Source organism: Chamaea fasciata, unplaced genomic scaffold (assembly GCF_029207755.1).
Source record: "Chamaea fasciata isolate MVZ Bird 193981 ecotype frontalis unplaced genomic scaffold, bChaFas1.0.hap1 SCAF_3, whole genome shotgun sequence".
NCBI classification, from domain to species: domain Eukaryota; kingdom Metazoa; phylum Chordata; class Aves; order Passeriformes; family Sylviidae; genus Chamaea; species Chamaea fasciata.
In genome coordinates, this window is record NW_027094088.1 from 65452725 (window position 1) to 65470753 (window position 18029).

Here is an 18029-nt window from a genome sequence, read left to right on the forward strand (position 1 = left end):
CAACATGATGAGAAAGAAGTGTCAAGTTTAATAAATGAATAAATAATGACTGCCAGTAAATGAAACCTTAGGATTTTAAGCAGTGATCTATGCCTTTTGTACCTGATTGTATGAAAAATGTATCGGACAGGATGAAAATTAACTTACTGATCAAATTTGAGGACCCTGATCTATAACTTGTTGAATTCAATGAAAGATACAATACCTACCTTTCCCAGTAATTGCAGCCATCTGAGTCATGCTCAGTGATGCAGTGTGAGCTCTCAGCATGGCCCTGCTCATATACTGGCCAAAACTCCGTTGTTCCTCCCTCATTTTCCTGCTTTAGAGAAGTAAGTATGCAAATGAACTATTCTACTGAGTTATGGTAAAGCTGAATTTGATGCAGGCAAACTTAGCCTCACTTGCAGCCACTCATGCTTCTACTTGAAGAGAGTTCCTTAATCCCTCATATTTCTGTATGACCCTTCTCCTTACACATCTTCACGGTTTCACCTTCCCTGTCTTATTGAAGTGTTGCTTCCTCTTTTCATTCAAACTCTTCTTGATGATTCAGGTTTTTCTCAGCAACACTTACTACCAGGAGGTCACCTCTTGCCTTCCAGCAGAGAGGCCTGGTGGCAGTTTTCATGCTACTTTTCGACAGAGTAGGGAAGACACACATATATGAGGTGATGAGAGTGAAAGACATCTTAAGCACATTCTCTCTTGGGCAGGGAAATGGGTACTTGCTAGCCTGTGTTTGCCTCTGTTTTTACCTCCTCCTATCACAGATCAAGGGAAAGGGTCAAAAAACCCTTGAGTTCAAATGTCGTGACTTCCACGGCTACAGAATTTAAGTAAGTATAGATGAATTTAAGGGTGATAATGTCTTCTAAAGGAAATAGATGTTTATCAGAAAGATTATACGTGAGATAAGGGTAGTATAAGGCATGTGTACCCAACTTTCAGCTGCTGTAAATCAGGTCAGATATGTTAAGCTAAGTTGATATACAGCGGTATAAAAACTGTCTTCAAATGTTTAGCTTAAATTTATCCTGAGATGGGTAGATCTATGCCCAGCCAGTTCCTGAAAAAAGAGAGGACTAATCTCTTTAAGTCTTCTCTTCTCCATTTTGCTGCTGAGCATGACATGACATGGCATGGAGTATCTCTTTGGTTAATATGAGTCATCTGCCTGTTTGTGTCCCTTCCCAATGTCTTGTGCACTCTCAGTCTATTCACTGGGAAGGGGGCACAGAGTGAGAAGCAGAGAAGGCTTTGATTCTGTGCAGGCACTTTTCAGCAATATCTAAAATATTACTGTGTTATCAGTATTGTTTTGGTTGCAAATCTAAAATGCAACACAAGATGAGCTGCTGTGAATAAACTCCAACCCAGTACAGCCTCTAAGATGCTGGGGGGAAGAGACATGTTCTTCCAGGCCCTGATGAGGAGATGCCCCAGGTGAATCTCTGGGCCATAGCCAGTTCCTGTCTCAGGCTCTTCAGTGTTCCTTGATGCCAGCACAAACACTGAGCAACAATGGTGAACACGATGCACACATGATGCCACACACACAACCCACGGGTACTGAGCTTCCAAAAAGCCATGGCTGAACTCTGAGCTGTGCTTGCATAGATGTGGATATATCGTGTGTCTGTAGCTGGTTTGTCTAGTCCTTCAACTACAGACTTGACATTCATATGAATGGGTGAAAAATACTCTACTTCTGCCTATGATTAGAATTTCCTACAAGGCAGCACAAATGCTGTGGTGATTAATCAATGTTTTTAAACTATTTTGTAAATGTGAAGGGCCGTAGTAGATGTTACTGATTTACTAAGGCAGCATTTTCAGTGGCATCAGATCTAAGTCTTCTATCTTCAGATCTGCAGCAGGTGGTAGCACCCAGCCATCAGCACATTTCTGTTTTTCTTGGTTGCTTGCAAGGGCTTTAGAGCTGGCACATACTGATGACCAGAGCTATCCAAACCCTGTGTACCTCATGCTTTCTATTTGGGATCCATGATCAGGATACTATGAAAGAAAAAACAATGTTTTATGACAAGACTATTGAGTTCTTATTAGATCAAAGATAAAATTATGGAGATGTGCATGTACTGAGAGATATACCAGGCTCTAGCAGGACCACTCTCTGATCCCGATGTGCTGCAGGATCCCTCTCTGATCCCCATGTGCCACGGAGGGAATGCCCAGTGACATAAGCTATGAGAATGTGGCTGTCAAGAGCTCTAAAGGAAAAATTTATGCAGGTTGAAAGGATTATTTGTTGAGATATGAAAGGCAAAAGACATCTTTGGTTTTATCACATTGGACAAAAAAACTTGGGGTGTCAAGACAATTTATTTGCCTTTTTTCTATTTAACCTTCAGGTTTCATCTTCTCTGGGAGACTTCACTGTCATACATTCAGTGGCATCATCATATGATTTGGGAAACTTAAAAATGACCACCAGAAAGGCAAAATGTTGTATAGCTACACTGCTAAAAATTTTTTTTCTCTAAGTCTTTGTTATCTGCAGAAACTGATAAGTGGTGAGGACAAAGAAAGGCAAGGACTAAGTTCATCTCAGCCTAACTTATGTGAGAACCTCAAGCCAGGATCCAGTACTGAGACTAAAATTGCTCCTCAGCTTTCCTGGTACCCTAGATAACAGAGCCTAGTAACACCTTCTAGATGACAATGTCCCTCAAAATTTGCTTCTCTCACCACTTGTATAGAAAGGCACAAAGATCCTGACATCAGAGTCACTGCACCCTTGCTTTCCATGATGGTTTTCAGCAAAGAAAGTTTTACCATCTATTTGAATTGACTAATGTCTCTAGGTTATTTCCTCTTTTTTTAAAATTTTCTTTGACATCTGTGGCATGCTGTCTGTCATGATTTGAGTCCTCAGGTGTGGCTTTACTGAGCATAACCAGGTGTAACTGATCCTCTGTAATTTGGGTTTAGGACTATGCATTTTAATGGTAACTGTGAAGTCAAGCTTTGTTCTAGATTCGAATTTACCTATTTCTACACAAAGCTGATATTAATTCAGCTAGACCTGAAAGAGGATATTGTAGAAAATAATGTCTGTAAAATATCCCTGGCAGGTCTGTTAATGGTTAAAAAATTCTAACTCACTTACATTTAATTAATACTTGAAAATATTTGTTCCACACACACACACTTCTAGTTGCAGAAGCTTGGATTTTTCAAACAATCATGCCTCTATTGATAATGACACTTAGCAACTCTAACTGATATTATGTTTTAACTCTAAAAAATAGTCAGAAACCCAGGGTATCAAAGCCAAGTGAAGATGCCAAAATATTTTTGTAATTGCTACTGACATAACTGATACTGCTGTAAAAATAACCATTTTTATGATGTGTTAACTTCTTTGTGTGACATCTTCCATTTGGAGGATGTTCATTGCTGCCTTCTGTCATTTACTGTAAGAACAGCATTGTAAAATAACCACTCCCTGTTTGGATAATAATTCCGTCTGTAATTCTGTTGACATGGCTGGATTTTCTTTCTGGAGTCGAATAGATTCATTCAGGTTGGAAAAGATATCCCAGATCACTGAGTTCAACTATGAACCCAGCACTTCCAAGTGCACCAGTAAACCATGTCCCTAAGCACCACATCTACATGTCTTTTAGTACTTCCAGGGATGGTGACTCCATCACTTCCCTGGGCACCCTGTTCTAATGCTTGGTAGCCTCTTTTTGAGAAGAAATGTCCCATAAAACCCAAATAAAACCTCCCCTGGTGCAACTTGAGGCTGTTTCCTCTCAGTCTCTCACTTGTTACTTAGGAGAAGAAAGACCCCCACCTTCTTACAACCTCCTTTCAGGTAGTCATACAGAGTGATAAGGTTACTCTTGAGCCTCCTTTTCTCCAGGCTAAACAACCCCAGTTCCCCCAGCTGCTCCACATGAGATTTGTGCTCAAGATCCTTCACCAGCTCTGGTGACCCTCACAGATTAACAGAATCAACATTAGAAATAACCTCCAAGATCATGGAGTTCAGCTTTTGACCACTTTGTCAACTAAACCATAGCGCTAAGTACCATGTCTGATCATTTCTTGGACACTTCCAGGGACAGTGACTCTGCCACCTCAGCAATCCATTCCAGTGTTTGACAACCCCTTCCATGTAGAAATTCTTCCTCATAGCCAATCTGAACCTTCCCCGGCACAGCTTGAAGATATGTCCCCTTGTCCTGCCACTTGCCTGGCATGTCACTACAGCTTCCTTTCAGGCAGTTGTAGAGAGAGATAAAGTCTCCTCTGAGTCTTCTTTTCTCCATTCTAAGGAATCCCAGCTCCCTCAGCTTCCCCTCATAAGACTTGTACTCCAGACCCTTCACCAGCTCTGCTGCCCTTCTCTGGTCATGCTCCAGCACTTCCATGTTCTTCTTGTCCTGATGGACCCAGAAATGGATGCAGAATTCCAGGCGTGGCTTCACCAGTGCTGAATACAGAAGGACAATCCCTTCCCTGGGGTTGCTGGCCATGCAATTTCTGACACAAGCCAGGATGCCATTGGCCTTCTTGGCCATCTGGGCACAGCTGGATCATGTTCAGTTGGATGCCAACCAGCACCCCCAGCAGGTCCTTTTCCTCTGGGCAGTTTTACAGCCACTCTTCCCCCAACCTGCCACACTCCCTGGGGTTGTTAGGATCCAAGGGCAGGACCTGTCATTTGGTCCTGTTAAACCTCACACAATTGGCCTTGGCCCATGGATCTGGCCCATTCAGATCCCTCCACAGAGACTTCCTGCCCTCCAGCAGATCAACATTCCTGCCCAGCTTGGTATTTTCTGCAAAGTGACTGAGGCATCATTCAATTCCCTCATCCATATCACTGATACAGATATTAAACAGGACTGGACCCAATCCTGAGCCTTGGGGGACACCACTTGTGACTGCTGCCCACTGGATAAAACCCCACCGACCACTGCTCTCCGCCCCATCCAGCCATCTTCTTACCCAGTGAGCTGGGTAAAACCCTGGCCAAGCCATGAGCAGCCATATTGTCCAGGGTAAGGATTTCGGAAATGGTGTCAAAGGCTTTACTAAAGTCCAAATAGACAACGTCCACAGCCTTTTCCTCACCCACTAAGTGAGACATCTTGCCATAGAAAGGCATCAGGTTAGTCAAGCAAGACCTGCCTGTAAGCCCATGCTGCCTGAGCCTGAACCCCTGACTGTCCTGCAGGTGCTGTGTGGTTGCCCTCAAGGTGATCTGATCCATTCAGATCTTTTCTTCGGGAATGCTTTCTGGAATGCCTACCTATCTCCAAACAGAAATAAATTTCTGGGGAAAAATATTACTAAAACTCTCTTTAGAATTTTTGATTCAGTTTTATGTTATGACTAAAATACTTAATCTTGATGGAAGCAATATAAGAAAAAGTAGTGACAAAGTGATTATAGCTACAAGTGCCCCATAGTTATCATGATTGCACAGTTGTGTTTTGGCTCAGATCACAGCGTCCTGCAGGTCCTAAGTGGAATATATGTTTCTGGGGCATGAGAAGCAAGAAAAGATATATGAGTCATAGGATGGCTTTTAAAAAAAACAAGCCTATGTGCAAGGAGGTTGGACTATGAATAAAGTCTTATGACTATTACTCTAAGGAATATGCAAATATAAAAACAACAATTTCTTATCTGATCTACACTATTTTTTTAAATTACAGAAGTGCCAAGTTAAGTGACAAAGGAAAACAATAACATTCTCTTGGAAATACACTCCCAAAGAGTGCAAACAAAATCAAATAAAAGTGCTGTCTTAAATACAGGATTTGCATTTTCTTAGCAGAATATACTCTCTGCCTTGACTCTCTGTGCACTCACTGAAGTGGAGGTCATGGCTAGTGACAACTGGGAGCTGTTCCTGTAGGCTTTCTTGCCTTTTTAGGTTATGAGGGTCTCTGTGTGTTTAGGATAATATGATTGACGGCTCCACTCCGGCCCCAATTAGCACCCTATAATTTATTAGCTTCTGCTTTCAGATTATGCGCTAACTTCACAAATATTTCAACCACGGAAACAGCAGCTATCAAGTGTCTCTTTCCTGATCCAGCTCACTTGGACTGCAGTTAAATACAAGGAGGGACCTGTGTGGGTCTGTCAAGAGAGAATAATCATTTGTGTCTATGTGCAGCTGGGGCTGTCACAGTTCTTTAGGACCCAGGTTCTGGAAAAAAGGAGTTGTTCCACTGGATCAGAATCAGGGGTTAGGGCTTTTTTTCTGCCAAAGAGGTTCGATGTAGGATTGAGACCAATGCACTGGCTCTTCCTGAAAAGGCCCATGTTAGTCTGTTTATCATGTAAATACAGACTCCGTGCAAACAATATTGGCAGGAAAGTTTATGTCCCTCCTAATAGTGTTTCTTTGCTCCTTGCTGCTATTGGTGTGGGGCCAGAGTACTAAGTACAGGGAGGAAGAGCCTGGGTGAGGCAGGAGAACAGAGAGGGGATGAGATGCAGGATCTGGGCTGTGGACAGAAGTCAAGGAGAGGAGAAGTGGAGAAGTCAGAGGGAGGAGGGTCAGCTGTACCCGGGCCAGGTAGGGCAGAAGGAAATGTGCCATGCCACAGGGAGATGGCGTACCCTCAGTAATATCCAACGCGGTGTAACATCTCCTAATGGGACAGCACTCCTGCCAGGTGTTTATCCTGCCTTTACCATCAATGAATAAGCAACTGGCACATATCTAAAGAAATGCTCCCATCACTGGCCAGCTTGTGCTTTTGTGGGCTGCAGCCCAGCATGGCAAATGGAAGCGCCCATGCATGAGACTGGAGCCCAGGAGAGTGCACACCTGCACACTGCAGCCCAGTACCCCTGCACCCCTGCACCCCTGCACCCCTGCACTCCTGCACCCCTGCACTCCTGCACATCTGCATTTGTACTCTCTGCATCCCTGCATTCCTGCAGTCCAGCTCTCCTAAATGGGCTGTTCCAGAACCTTCCCTATCTCTTGCAGGTCCTGATGCAAGGAAGGCAGGGGCCGGAGGGTGGGGACATAGCACCCCAGGGCCTCTCTGCTGCAATTTACACTTACAGCTCTGATGCACATTATTCCCTGGCTATACTGGCTAAGGAGGCAGTAGAAGGTGCGCTGCAAATGTAGCTCCTCCTCTACAATTAGAAATGGACATGAAGAACCCAGCCTGAGTTACTTGTCACTACATTCAGATTAGATAATAATGTTGCCATGCTGGGAACTAAATTAACCGTATGGTTCCCTAGGCTGTAGTCCCACAGCTTGAAAGCTTGGGAACTGACTGAAGGAAAACTTTTTTCTCATTTTCTTTTTCTTTTTTTTCCCCTTTTCCTTTTTTTTTTTTTTTTTTTTTTTTTTTTTTTTTTTTTTTTAAGATCTCCTGCTTGCGTTTCCCTATGCAAAATTTCGTAGCATACAAAATCAATGTTTCACTCCTGAAAATAACCACAGGAGTCTCTCCTTTCCCTGCTGCAACTGCTCCTCTGGGTGGCAGACCCGGGAAGACAGCCAGGACACTACAATCCTCCACAGGAGCTGGCTCATCCTTCTGTAATCAAAAGGGCACGCTAATTACAACACTTGCCCAGAAAAAGATGCACAGCAACTGCCAGTTAGAGAACGCTGCTGCATCCAAAGCCACCAGAAGCATTTTCCTCCCTTCCAAGGAGGGCCCAACATTTAAGCCCTAGCTAGAGCTTCTCTTGTGAACCTAAATATGACATCAAAGGGAAGGCGAGAAGGGTAGGCAGCTCCTGACCCAAGGAGGAGACAGGGCAGATACATTTCCCCAGAGGCGGCAGCCCAGTCTGGGGAACTCAAAAGGGATTATTCACCTTCTGTCTCCTCCCTCCTTCCTCCTCTGCTGAGGCAAACACACTGGAAGAGGAGATAAGAAGCAAAGCCCTAAAGGTCTCCAACATTAGACTGTAAGTGTAGGGGCACATATATGCATTTAAGGGTTTTATGCTTCATTCTTGCGACTGCAGCTGTACTGAAGCAAAAACCTCATTAAAATTAAGTGGAGACTGCACCCACAAATACTATGCCCTATCCCTACCTCCATCCTTCCCTTGATCACTTTTAACCTCAGAGATCATTAAGATATTATTCCGTTTGTGCTTTGCTAATTTTGAGCTATATTCAGAAAGGGAAATAAATATCTGTGGTGAATACATCCAGAGCTCATTTTGGAAACTCCTTGGGGAGAGGACACTCTTGCTATTGGGCAGCAGCAGATACCCTTGCTATGTCCAGCACTGTCATGCTCCGCAGCAGATGCTGTCCCTCTGCCTCCTTCGCTGGACTCAACACAAATGGGTTTGAAGCTGTTTGTGTCTATTTGTCTGCCCCAGCTGGGCTAGTCTGTTTGTCAGGTGAGCAGCTAGAGAGCACAGTGTGGTGCATGACATTCAGAAAGGGACAGCAAGAGGATTTGCTCTTCAGGCTGCAGAGATGGGGACTCATATCCCTTTCAGTATGTGACAAGCATGTGACAGGTAATATTGATGTAACATCTAAGGGTTTATTTTGTAATTCCAGATTTTCTGCAAATATTTATGACTAAGGGAGTAATAACCTATGATGCAAAGAGGGATAAAACAGACTAGAGAAATGGCACGGAGGTCATGTGTACTGTTACTGCATTAGGAGCTGTGGCCTCAGTCCTGCAAAGACTACTGCCCAAGCCTTAAAGGTTGGTGCTGTGAGTGGTCCTTCAGGAGTCAGAATAACACAGAGTGAGCAAAACTGCAAGGCTCAGTCAAAACAGGGCATGTGTGCTTTCAGGCTGCAGTCCACCCAGAGTTGGAGCATTTTTAAAAAGTTGTTTGCACTTTTAGCACCTTGAGCCACTGTCTTGGCTTTTGTGTTTAGATGTTTCCATGATAAAACAACAAAAAGTGCACCCTTCATGGATTCATTGGATAAATTCTCATGCTTGAATACATTCACAGCCAAAATGCATCGTAAATGCCAGTGTAGTAAATTACCCGTTTATGCTTACATGAATATTTCCAAATGTATTTGGCCTGCATCACTCAGCCCTCCTCATTAAAAATTGCAGAGAAGAGGGAAGTAAAAAAGAAAGAAAAAAGAAATAATTGTGGTGAATCACAACAAATCATAGACTCAAATTCATCTTTAAAAAAACCAAAAAACAAAAAACCCCAAACAAACAAACAAAAACCCCTTTAAAAACAGCCTGAAAAAGCTCTCAGAAAAAATGCTTACAAAATAACCCTGCTAACTTTAAGCTTCTGCAGTTAAACATCATTTTTAGTTACTTTCCTCCTGCAAGAAGCTGGTGCCTTCTTCATTGAGAAACACCTTGGAATGTTTTTGGTTTAACAAATAATGTAAATCCTGGGGTCATTCCCTTGCCCTTTGCAGCTTGTCTGGGTTCTGGCTATTTGGAGGCTAAGGGAAAAATGCCTAACAGTTTGTCTGGCTGAAGGAATCAGCAAGTCCCCCCCCTGCCATTTGCTCAGCTCTGGCCATGGGTGCTCCTGGTCATCTTCTCACAGTATGTACTCACAATGCTTTGTCAAACTCTTTCTGTTAGGATTCCTATTTTTTCCCAGAAACTGAGTTATCAGCAAACCTAGGACAAGAAAGTTTGGGTTATTTGTAACTCAACTTCTGACGCACAGTGAACACTATGCCAAATTATGTGAAAGTTTGGGAAGTAAAAACTCTCATCGCAGCAGAAAAGTTCATTTTCTACTGCTTCTTCCAGTGTCAGGGGGTAATGTTAGGAATTTCCTACTATATGCTTTAAAATTTGTCAGCTTCAAAGACATTACATTAAGGAGAAAAAAAAACAAACAAAAAAACCACAAACAGAAAAACCCCAAAACACCATAGTATTGAGATCAGATGTTTTGTCTATAAACATAGTCAGCTTTTAAGTATAGGGTAAGTGCCATTTCTGCCCTGTTTCATTAATTATTCATCATCTGGTAGTAACATTTTAATTTACTACTGCAATAGCAATTCTATATGCTACAGTCCCCTCTTCTAGCAGAAGAAATATAGAGCAGTACCCTTACTTCAACCAATTTTACAGACACACCAGACTCTAAAATGTATCACTGCAATGGTCTCATATTTTCTTATCTTTTGTATTTATCTCTGTGTATTTTACTAATCAAGAAAATATTTTCAGCTGCTAGGATTTCAATTTATCTTTCATGCAAAATAATAAAATAACTCACTTCATCCATGTGAGAGATACGCTTTCTGCTTCATCCTGAAGTTTCCAGTTTGCTTCGTTTCTCTTATTTAGCTTTAATTCTTCATTAAAGTACACAGAATGAAAGAAGGAGATACCTTTAATACAGCTTTGCTACTGTTAAATATCTAATTCCCCCTTTCAAAAAACCCCAAACAAAACAACTACTAAAGTGGCAAAATGACAGCAACAAGTAGACAAAGGGAAGTGTTAGAGGCAACTCAGAACTAATGTCCATTGTGCTTTTCCCTTTAAACGCTGTTGGGTTGGAGGTGAGCCATTCTTCATCGGATTCCTTTCTCCCCCTGATTTAAGAGGGTTTAACTTTCACCAGAAAATATTTATTGTAAAAAGAAAGAAAAAAAAGAAAGAAAACCCCCCCCAAAAAAACAAACAAAAAAACCCCACCCAAAAACCAACCAAAACCAAACAAACAACCCCACCCCCAACAAACAACTGTTATACAGCCAATGCAAATGTGCCAAACTCTGAGAAGTGCCACCTTGGTTTTTGTCTTTCTGGGATTTAAGCAGTTGTGAGAGGAACAGCTGCATTTCTGTAAGTCCAGGGCAGGTGGCCCCAGTCAGACACTTGCCACTCACAACCACAAAGCTGAAAAATCTGACCAGTTCCTTAGTAGTCCAAAAATGTTCATGAGATCCAATTTCTTCTCCTTTTACTTTTCTATAATGCAAAATAAAAATCCAGTTCAAAACTGCTTAGTAGCTTTCCCATGGTTGCATTCAAGAAATAACTTTCATTGCCATAAAAAAAATATTCACACCACTAAAAAACCCCCCACAATTTCCTCTGTTGCCTGTATGAAGGCCAGTGGTTTCGCATCACCATTCAAGATGCCATTTGACTCTTTCAGAGTAGTCTGGCTGCAGGTCTGAGTGTGGGGTCTGCTTAAATAGAAGTTCAATGTCTTTGGCTCTCCTCTTGCAATGGAACGACTTTCCTTTCCAAAACACGTCTAAAGTATCGCCCTTGCAATGCCAGGTGCTTTTAAATCCCGTTGTCTTTCCCCGAGCAGCAGGGCCACAGTGGGCTTGGAAAAGGGCAAGGGGGGATCTGAGAGTCTTTGAGTCAGCACATCAGCTCAGAAGGGATCCACCACAGAAGGAGTAACGGCGAGCTGCAAACCAAGATCAGAAGCTGTTACAAACTGACCCGATTTCAGCTCTGAATGCCACCATGTCTAACGGGTAGAGAGCTACAGGGGAGAGCCAGGGGAAGAAGAGTGAAGGACAGCTCTAAAACCAGTACAGATCCTTGCTTTTATCCTGAGGTTGCAAACCTAAGAACGGAGAGAAGAAAAAAAAAGGAAGAAGAAAAATAGGTACAGGCATTTAAGAACAGAGGAAAACAAATTGCGTTTCTTGCCAGCTGAGATCAGTCTAAAGCATGGGATCTTCAGAGTGCCAGAAGGCTGTGAAATAAGAAGAGCCCCAGCCAGACTGGAGAAAGGCACACATCCCTTCTGATTAAAGTGAGGACACCATAAGGAGCCATTTGTGGCTGCAATAACAAAACCAGCATGGAGCAGACTTTCCTTCCCTTAACAACGCTGACTCAGGATCTGTCACTGCTGACTGTGCCTGTGTACCCATTTTTGTCAGCACTACAGCCACAGCCTTGGTTCCAGACACCCCAACAGGCACTACCAGGGGAAGACCACTAGTTTTTTAGCTCAGCAAATGTAATTGCGCTTTCTTCTCAAAAACTGGAAGGAAAAGGTAAATAAGGAGAGGAGCTAGTTCATTAACCTGCATGGTGTCTAGAAGGGACCCCTCAGGACAGCACATGGATAGGGCCAAGAAATGATCTTTGGGCTGCTCCATTCTGCTCCCAGCTCTTGCTGCTCAATGTAGGAGCAAGACCAGGGCTAGGACAAAAGTACCTCAAAGCATCCTGTAGCCTCAGGGCACATTTGAGGGCATCAAAAATTCAAATAATGTTATGGAGATGTGATGTGTTGGCCTGTCCTGTCCTTCCTCTCCCTTTACTAGCTTGTCTGGCCTGAGAGCCCCAAGGAGAGCACCCAGGGCAGAGCTCAGGTGTCACACATGGGGCTTCCACCCTCACTACATTCTCCCACAGCAGAACCTCAGCCACTCCCCATGAGACCTTCCCTACTGCTATGGATGGTGTAGAATCAGGGAGCAGGGGTGGATGGACCGAGGGCAGCTCATTACCTGTGTCCACATTGAGGCCAATGCTCTGTGCCATGTCTCCTGTGGCATTGGGGAAGGGGCCTGGCGTCGTCCAGGCTGCAGCAGTGCCCGCTTCGCTCTTGCCCAGTTCACAGGGAGGGCTGACTGGCGTGGACACGGAGGCGGGCGTGAGGCGGTGGGGGCGGACGGAGGCAGTGGGCACCAGGAGGGAGCCGTAGCGGGGGTCGAAGTGGGGCCCGTAGACCTCGTGCATGGCGGTGGGGCGGGGGTAGGCTGTGCTCTGTGTCCCGATGTAGGGGTGGTGGTGGTGGTGGTGGTGGTGGTGGTGGGCGTGGTGCCAGGGCTCGGGGCCGCCCTGGTGCAGGTGGCCGTGCAGGGAGGTGGGCGCGTAGGGGTCGGTGGCAGTGGCGAAGGGCAGCTCGCTGTGGGCGGCAGCTGCCAGGGGGCTGTTCAGGCTGGCTGGGACCGAGGAGGGCTGGTACGTGCTGTTCCAGAAGGATGGCGGGAAGATGCGCTGACTCATTGGGAAGGAACCATCTGGGTGAACGAAGTGGGAAAGAAAGTCAGCAATGAGCACACCCCACAAGCCTTGATATCCTTCCCCTAGGGCTCTGTCCTTCCCTGATCTGCCCAAATCGGTCCTTTCATTCCCTTTATTCCATGAAAAACTGGCAAACATAAGAACTTGCTTGAAACAAGTACAGATTCCTCTCCAACTAAACATTCAACACACCTAGCCTATGGCTTATCCATGAAACCGCAACTATATCCTCCAGCTTTCTCTTAATATGTAGATGGGCGAAAGGTTGTTACCTAAGGTGAGAGAAGCATCTCTTTTCTTCGGTAGTGGAAACTGAGTGAGAGCTACTACACACCACTTAAATTTTCAGGATTGGGTTTATCTTGTTTGTTTTTTTAGTAATTTCTTGTCTAAGCATTTATGCCCAAAGCTTCCTGGAAAGTGGCTGCTGCCTCAGTGCAGTTGCAAAGTGGGCAGGAACAGTGAGAGATGTGACTAAAGGCAAGTTTGAATTACTCAAATATCTGAGGGCAATTCTCTATAGTGGTCTGTTTCTTAGGTATGTTTTTTGTGAGCAGAATTTTGGAGATTGGCAGGGCAAAGGAAAAGGACCCTACATTTTCTTAGCCCAGTTAGCAACGTGCAAGATGGGCTGGTGATTATTAATAGCACAAATAGATGTAATGCATGATTAATTGGGAATGCACACTGTTCCTGAAAGAAATAAAACCATGTTCCTAATACTTCTCTGCCAGGGAAGTATGTCAGCTCTGAGACTTGGCATTGCTTGGGAGAAGGGAGAGCAGTTCATGATGAACAAAAAAACCTCCTCTACTGCCATCAATTCCAGCACTGAATATCTCTCACCCGTGAAATATTCTTAGATACTACAGACAACAATCTGTGCAGGGTCTGGGAAACCAGCCCTGGCCGAGCAGGTGGCCCTGTGAGGGAGGGTTACTAAGACTGCCCACAAGGAAGTGCCAGCCCTAATTCTCTGGCAGATGGAGTGTGGGGAAGGTTATTTCCCTCTGCCCTGACTACCCTCGTGGGGCTGTCCTGTGTGAATCAGGCATGGATACGGAGAGCTGTGGATAAGCCACAGCCTTGGCCTTGCCAGCACTTGGCCATGGGCAGGTCTGGAAGCCCTTGTTTTCAGAAACTTAAGAGTCCTTGTCAGTGCTCCAGCAGCAATCAGGGTGGTGATAGATGCAGGGCAAGATACAGGGACACACATAATCATTTTTTTTAGAGGTGGGAAGCTGATGAGATGGTTCCCACATTTGCATTTTGCTTTGCTCCCATCTCTATGACCACTCTAAACTGGAAGCTGGGGTCAATGGGGAATACACTGGTCACAGTCACAGTTTGGGAGTCACTCTGTGGCTAGTTGGCCGGTAGTCCCCTCCAAGAAAAGCACCTGCAGTGAAAAGACATTTTTTCCCCCGACCACCGCTCAGGCTGCTTTCCCCCTGGGCCATGCCCCATCCCTGCATAATCTGAAGGGCTTTGTTCTTCTCTTTTTTACCCTAAGAGGGCCAAGCAGCTGGCAGCTCCTAGCCTGGGATCCCAGGGGATGCCCGCCGGCCACCAGCCGCTGGTGGGAGGGAGGAGAGAGCCGGGAGGCGCAGCTGAGGCGGGGACGAAGTGCGGGCCCAGAGGGAGCCTCCACCGCCCCCCGCATGCCCGACGCCCCCGCGCCGCGCTGGGCGCTCACCCCGCCAGGAGCCAGCGTTCCGCACCGCCTTCGCGCTGCCCAGGGAGAAGCTGCTGGGCTGGCTGAGCGCCCGGCTGAAGTGCTCATCCACCACGGCGCTGATGTCCCCCTGGAAGTAGGTGAAGAGGACACAGCGGGAGCTGATGTACTCGGCCTCGGGGGGTCGCTCCTTCTCGGGGCTGCAGTCCTCCTCCTTGATGCTGGCCGCGGGGTGGCTGGAGAAGGAGCTGCCGGCGCTGGCGCTGTTGCCGCTCTCCGGGGCTTCCTGCATTTTGGAGTAAAAGGCGAGTTTCTGCAGGGAAGGAAAGAAAACGGAGGCGGTCATGCAGCACGCCAAGGTGCGCTGGCTCTCCCGGTGCTATCCGGGGCGCAGCGCCGAGCCCTCTCCCGCGGTCTTTCCGAGAGGATGCCAAAGTCTGGTCCTCGGCTGCCCGCCGCTCCCTCAGCGTACACCACAATCCCCACACCCCCATCTCGCCCTCTGTAGTCCGGGGACAGCGAAGGAACTGCAAATAGGGCTGGGGGACCGAAACCCATAGGTGCCGAACGGGATGGAGGCAGACAGCCGCCGGGTGGGGAAGGCTCGGCCGCGCAGAGGTCACACCGCCAGGTCCCCCGCATCAAGCCCCGCAAAAAAAAATGCTCTTTGCAGCTGGTTTCGGAGCGGACGGCGGTCGCCGAGGGGCTGCAGTGCGGAGGCACGGGCGGGCGACGGCCGAGCACCCACGGAGCACTGCCGGCAGCTGGGAGAAGGCGGGAGCCGCTCGGTGCACGGCTCCGAAAATCTGGTGTAAAGAGTGTCCCGTAACCCGCAGCGGCGAGGTAGAAGGAAAGAGGGGGGGAAAAGACTGACAGTCTCAAACACACTTCAGGGCAAAACTCAGCATTTCCCTGGACACCAAGACGCTCCAAGTATTTACTACACGATTAATCTCCTTTTGCTGGGCTCCGTCGAGTGGGAAAAGAGCGGGCGTTGTGAAGTTTGCCGGATGTTTCCCGTCTTTATGCGCGTTAGCGTGTCTGCAGCTGCTGAGAGTTTCTTAGCAATAAGCGCTTGGCTTCGGAGCCCGGGCTTGGCCGCTGCGGGCAGAGCCTTTGGGCGGCCGGCGGGGGAAGAACCGAGGAGACGGGGCAGAGACTTGGGCCAAGACACGCGATATATTTGATAATGTCACTCGTCGCGACGACCGCCTTTCCGCTTGGCTGCCTGTTCGGCCATTGAGGTAATGATCATCCCCTTAATAATGTCATAAGCCGGGGGCTGAGGGGGTGGTGGGAGGGAAGGCAAGGTGGAGGAAGACATCATCTGCTATTTGTGACGGGTCCTGGGCCCCGCTGCCGGGCGCTGGAGCTGTCACGGGGACCTCCACGCCGCGGGCCCCGGCCCGGCCCGGCACGGCGGGGGCTGCACCCGCCTCGGGCCCGGGCCGCTGTTCTCCATACCCATCCCCTTTTTCCTTATGCTGGGGGAGGAAGGAATTAATTTCTGGAAGAGGTAAGGGCGAGGGAAAATCTGGGAAAGCAGAGGCTTAGAAGGAAAGCGGTGTGCAGCAGGTGCAGCCCGGGGAGCCGAGCCTGACCCACGCGGGACCGTGCACGTCCCGGCGCCAGCAGATCCCCGCGCACCACGAGTCATGCCTGCCCGAAACATTCCCTCGGCCGGAGCGATCCTTGTCTTGAAACCTCGGGATTAGCTGATAACCCGCCACCGCCCGGGCGGAGCTACGCGCAATGAGGCGGCGGGACGTGGCTCCAGCTCAGAAAGTACCCGCGGGTCCCGCAGCCGGAGGAGCTGGGGAATGTCCCGGGGTCCCGCCGCCTCCGACAGCGCCCCGGGAGAGGGGAGCATCCTGCAGCCCCTTGCTCCTCTTGGCGGCTGCGGTTTCCTCCGCCATCGCCAAACCGGGGAAATCCCTCAACCTCCCGTCTCTCTCGCCTCCCCCGCTTCCAGAGCGTAACTCCGGAGCACCCCTCCGAGGCGGCTGTAAAATCTCTGCACCAAGCGGCTTCCGTGGTAGCGGCCGGGATGCCGGCGCGCAGGGGTGAGCGATGCGCCGGGAAGCCCGGCCTCGCAGCTCCCGACGGTCCCCACGCACCGTGGACGTCGCTACCCCGACCCGCCGCGCTCGGAAGTAGCCCGTCCCGTTAAAGAAAACAAACAAGCAAACATTTTAAAACAAACAAACAAGCAAACAATTCCCAAAAAAATCCTCCGGAGCGTTAAAATCGCGTCCTCTCGCCCAAGGCATCCCGAAGCCCGTCGTTTGCCGCCGGGGTACGTACCCTGCCGAGCCCCGCACTAAGGTGGGATGCGGTTCTGCTCCGCTCACCATCGCAGGCTCCCAGTTCTCCCCCCCTCCCGCCCCCCCTTTCCCCTCCCCTTCTCCTTTTCCCTTTTCCCCTTTGGTGAGGCCCCAGACGGCCATCCTCCAGACGACACCCCTCCCACCTTCTGCCTCTTCACCGCTGTCCCCCACACGTACCTGGCGGTAGGGGCTGTAGGCTGCTGCGAAGTAGGGCTGCGGAGGACCGTAAACTTGGTACATAACATCCAAACAGCTCATGGCTGGCCGCGGCCGAGAAGTATTTTTTTCCTCATCAACTCGTGTTCTGCAAAGTGGAGTAATGCTTCGGGGGAGGGAGGCTCCCGGGGGTTAAGAGGCACCACGCACTGGTGGGAGGAGTGAGGGGGGATGAGGCTGCGCTGGGCTGTGCTGACACCCCCTCTCTGCCTTCTTTCCCTGCCTTCTGCCCTTCATATAGCGTGGCTCTCTCCCGCAAATGCGCCGGGACCGGAGGGGCTCCCCGGCCGCCGGGGGAATTTCAGCCCCGGGTCCGGCGGGTGGCAGAGGCGGGGGCAGCAGGGAGACCCCGTTCGCAGCCGGGACTGCCCGGGAGTAGCGGGGCAGGAGGCGCAGGGACACCTCCGGCCACGCAGGAGGCGGGCAGGGTGCGGGGGGACACGGGGCATCGGCGAAAGATGGGGGCTTACGCAGCGAGTCAACCCATCTCCCTCTGCTTTTTATTTTATTTCATTTATTTCATTACATTCCGCATGCCTCCTGTGCCGGGTGCTGCCCCGCCGCCCCCGGGGAGGATGCCCCTGCCGCCCCCCACATCGTCGGCCCCCGCTTCTGGCCCGGGCGAAGTGGAGCTCTGGGAAAGGCAGGGATCTGGGTGACCCCATCCAAATCCCGCCAAGTCTGGCGTCCGCCGGAAAATGCCACCACCTAAGCCACAGGAGCTGAGGAGTCTGATAAACCAAAGGAGGAAAAAACAGTTGCTCCCAAGGAGGAATCTCCCCAGAAACTTTTGAATCATTACAAATCCCGGGAACAGCGATGCTTTTGCATTTAATAGAAACTAAAACAACG

At 48.3% G+C, this 18029-nt stretch overlaps 1 protein-coding gene across 3 annotated transcripts; it reads right to left on the reverse strand.

The window, feature by feature from the left end:
* Positions 1-9966: 9966 nt before the first annotated feature.
* On the reverse strand, positions 9967-17331 carry VGLL2 (vestigial like family member 2). 3 transcript variants are annotated; one of them, XM_066180503.1, is made up of 4 exons: positions 17139-17331; positions 14656-14947; positions 12440-12955; positions 9967-11379 (listed from the first exon to the last, which is right to left on the reverse strand). In XM_066180503.1, exons 1-4 carry the CDS (start codon positions 17217-17219, stop codon positions 11339-11341), a joined length of 930 nt encoding a protein of 309 aa, XP_066036600.1. In that variant the 5' UTR covers positions 17220-17331; the 3' UTR covers positions 9967-11338. The 3 variants fall into 3 exon arrangements, with proteins under 3 accessions (XP_066036600.1, XP_066036599.1, XP_066036601.1); XM_066180502.1 differs by having other exon boundaries at positions 9967-11541; XM_066180504.1 differs by lacking the exon at positions 12440-12955.
* Between the last annotated feature and the right edge of the window lie 698 nt (positions 17332-18029).

Coding starts and splice junctions, on each gene's coding strand:
- VGLL2 (XM_066180502.1), bottom strand. CDS start 17,219: ATGAGCTGTTTGGATGTTATGTACCAAGTTTACGGTCCTCCGCAGCCC. Junction 14,948..17,138: donor CCTACAGCCCCTACCGCCAG/GTACGTGTGGGG, acceptor CCTTCCCTGCAG/AAACTCGCCTTTTACTCCAA. Junction 11,542..12,439: donor TGGCCTCAATGTGGACACAG/GTAATGAGCTGC, acceptor CTCCGTTCTTAG/GTTTGCAACCTCAGGATAAA.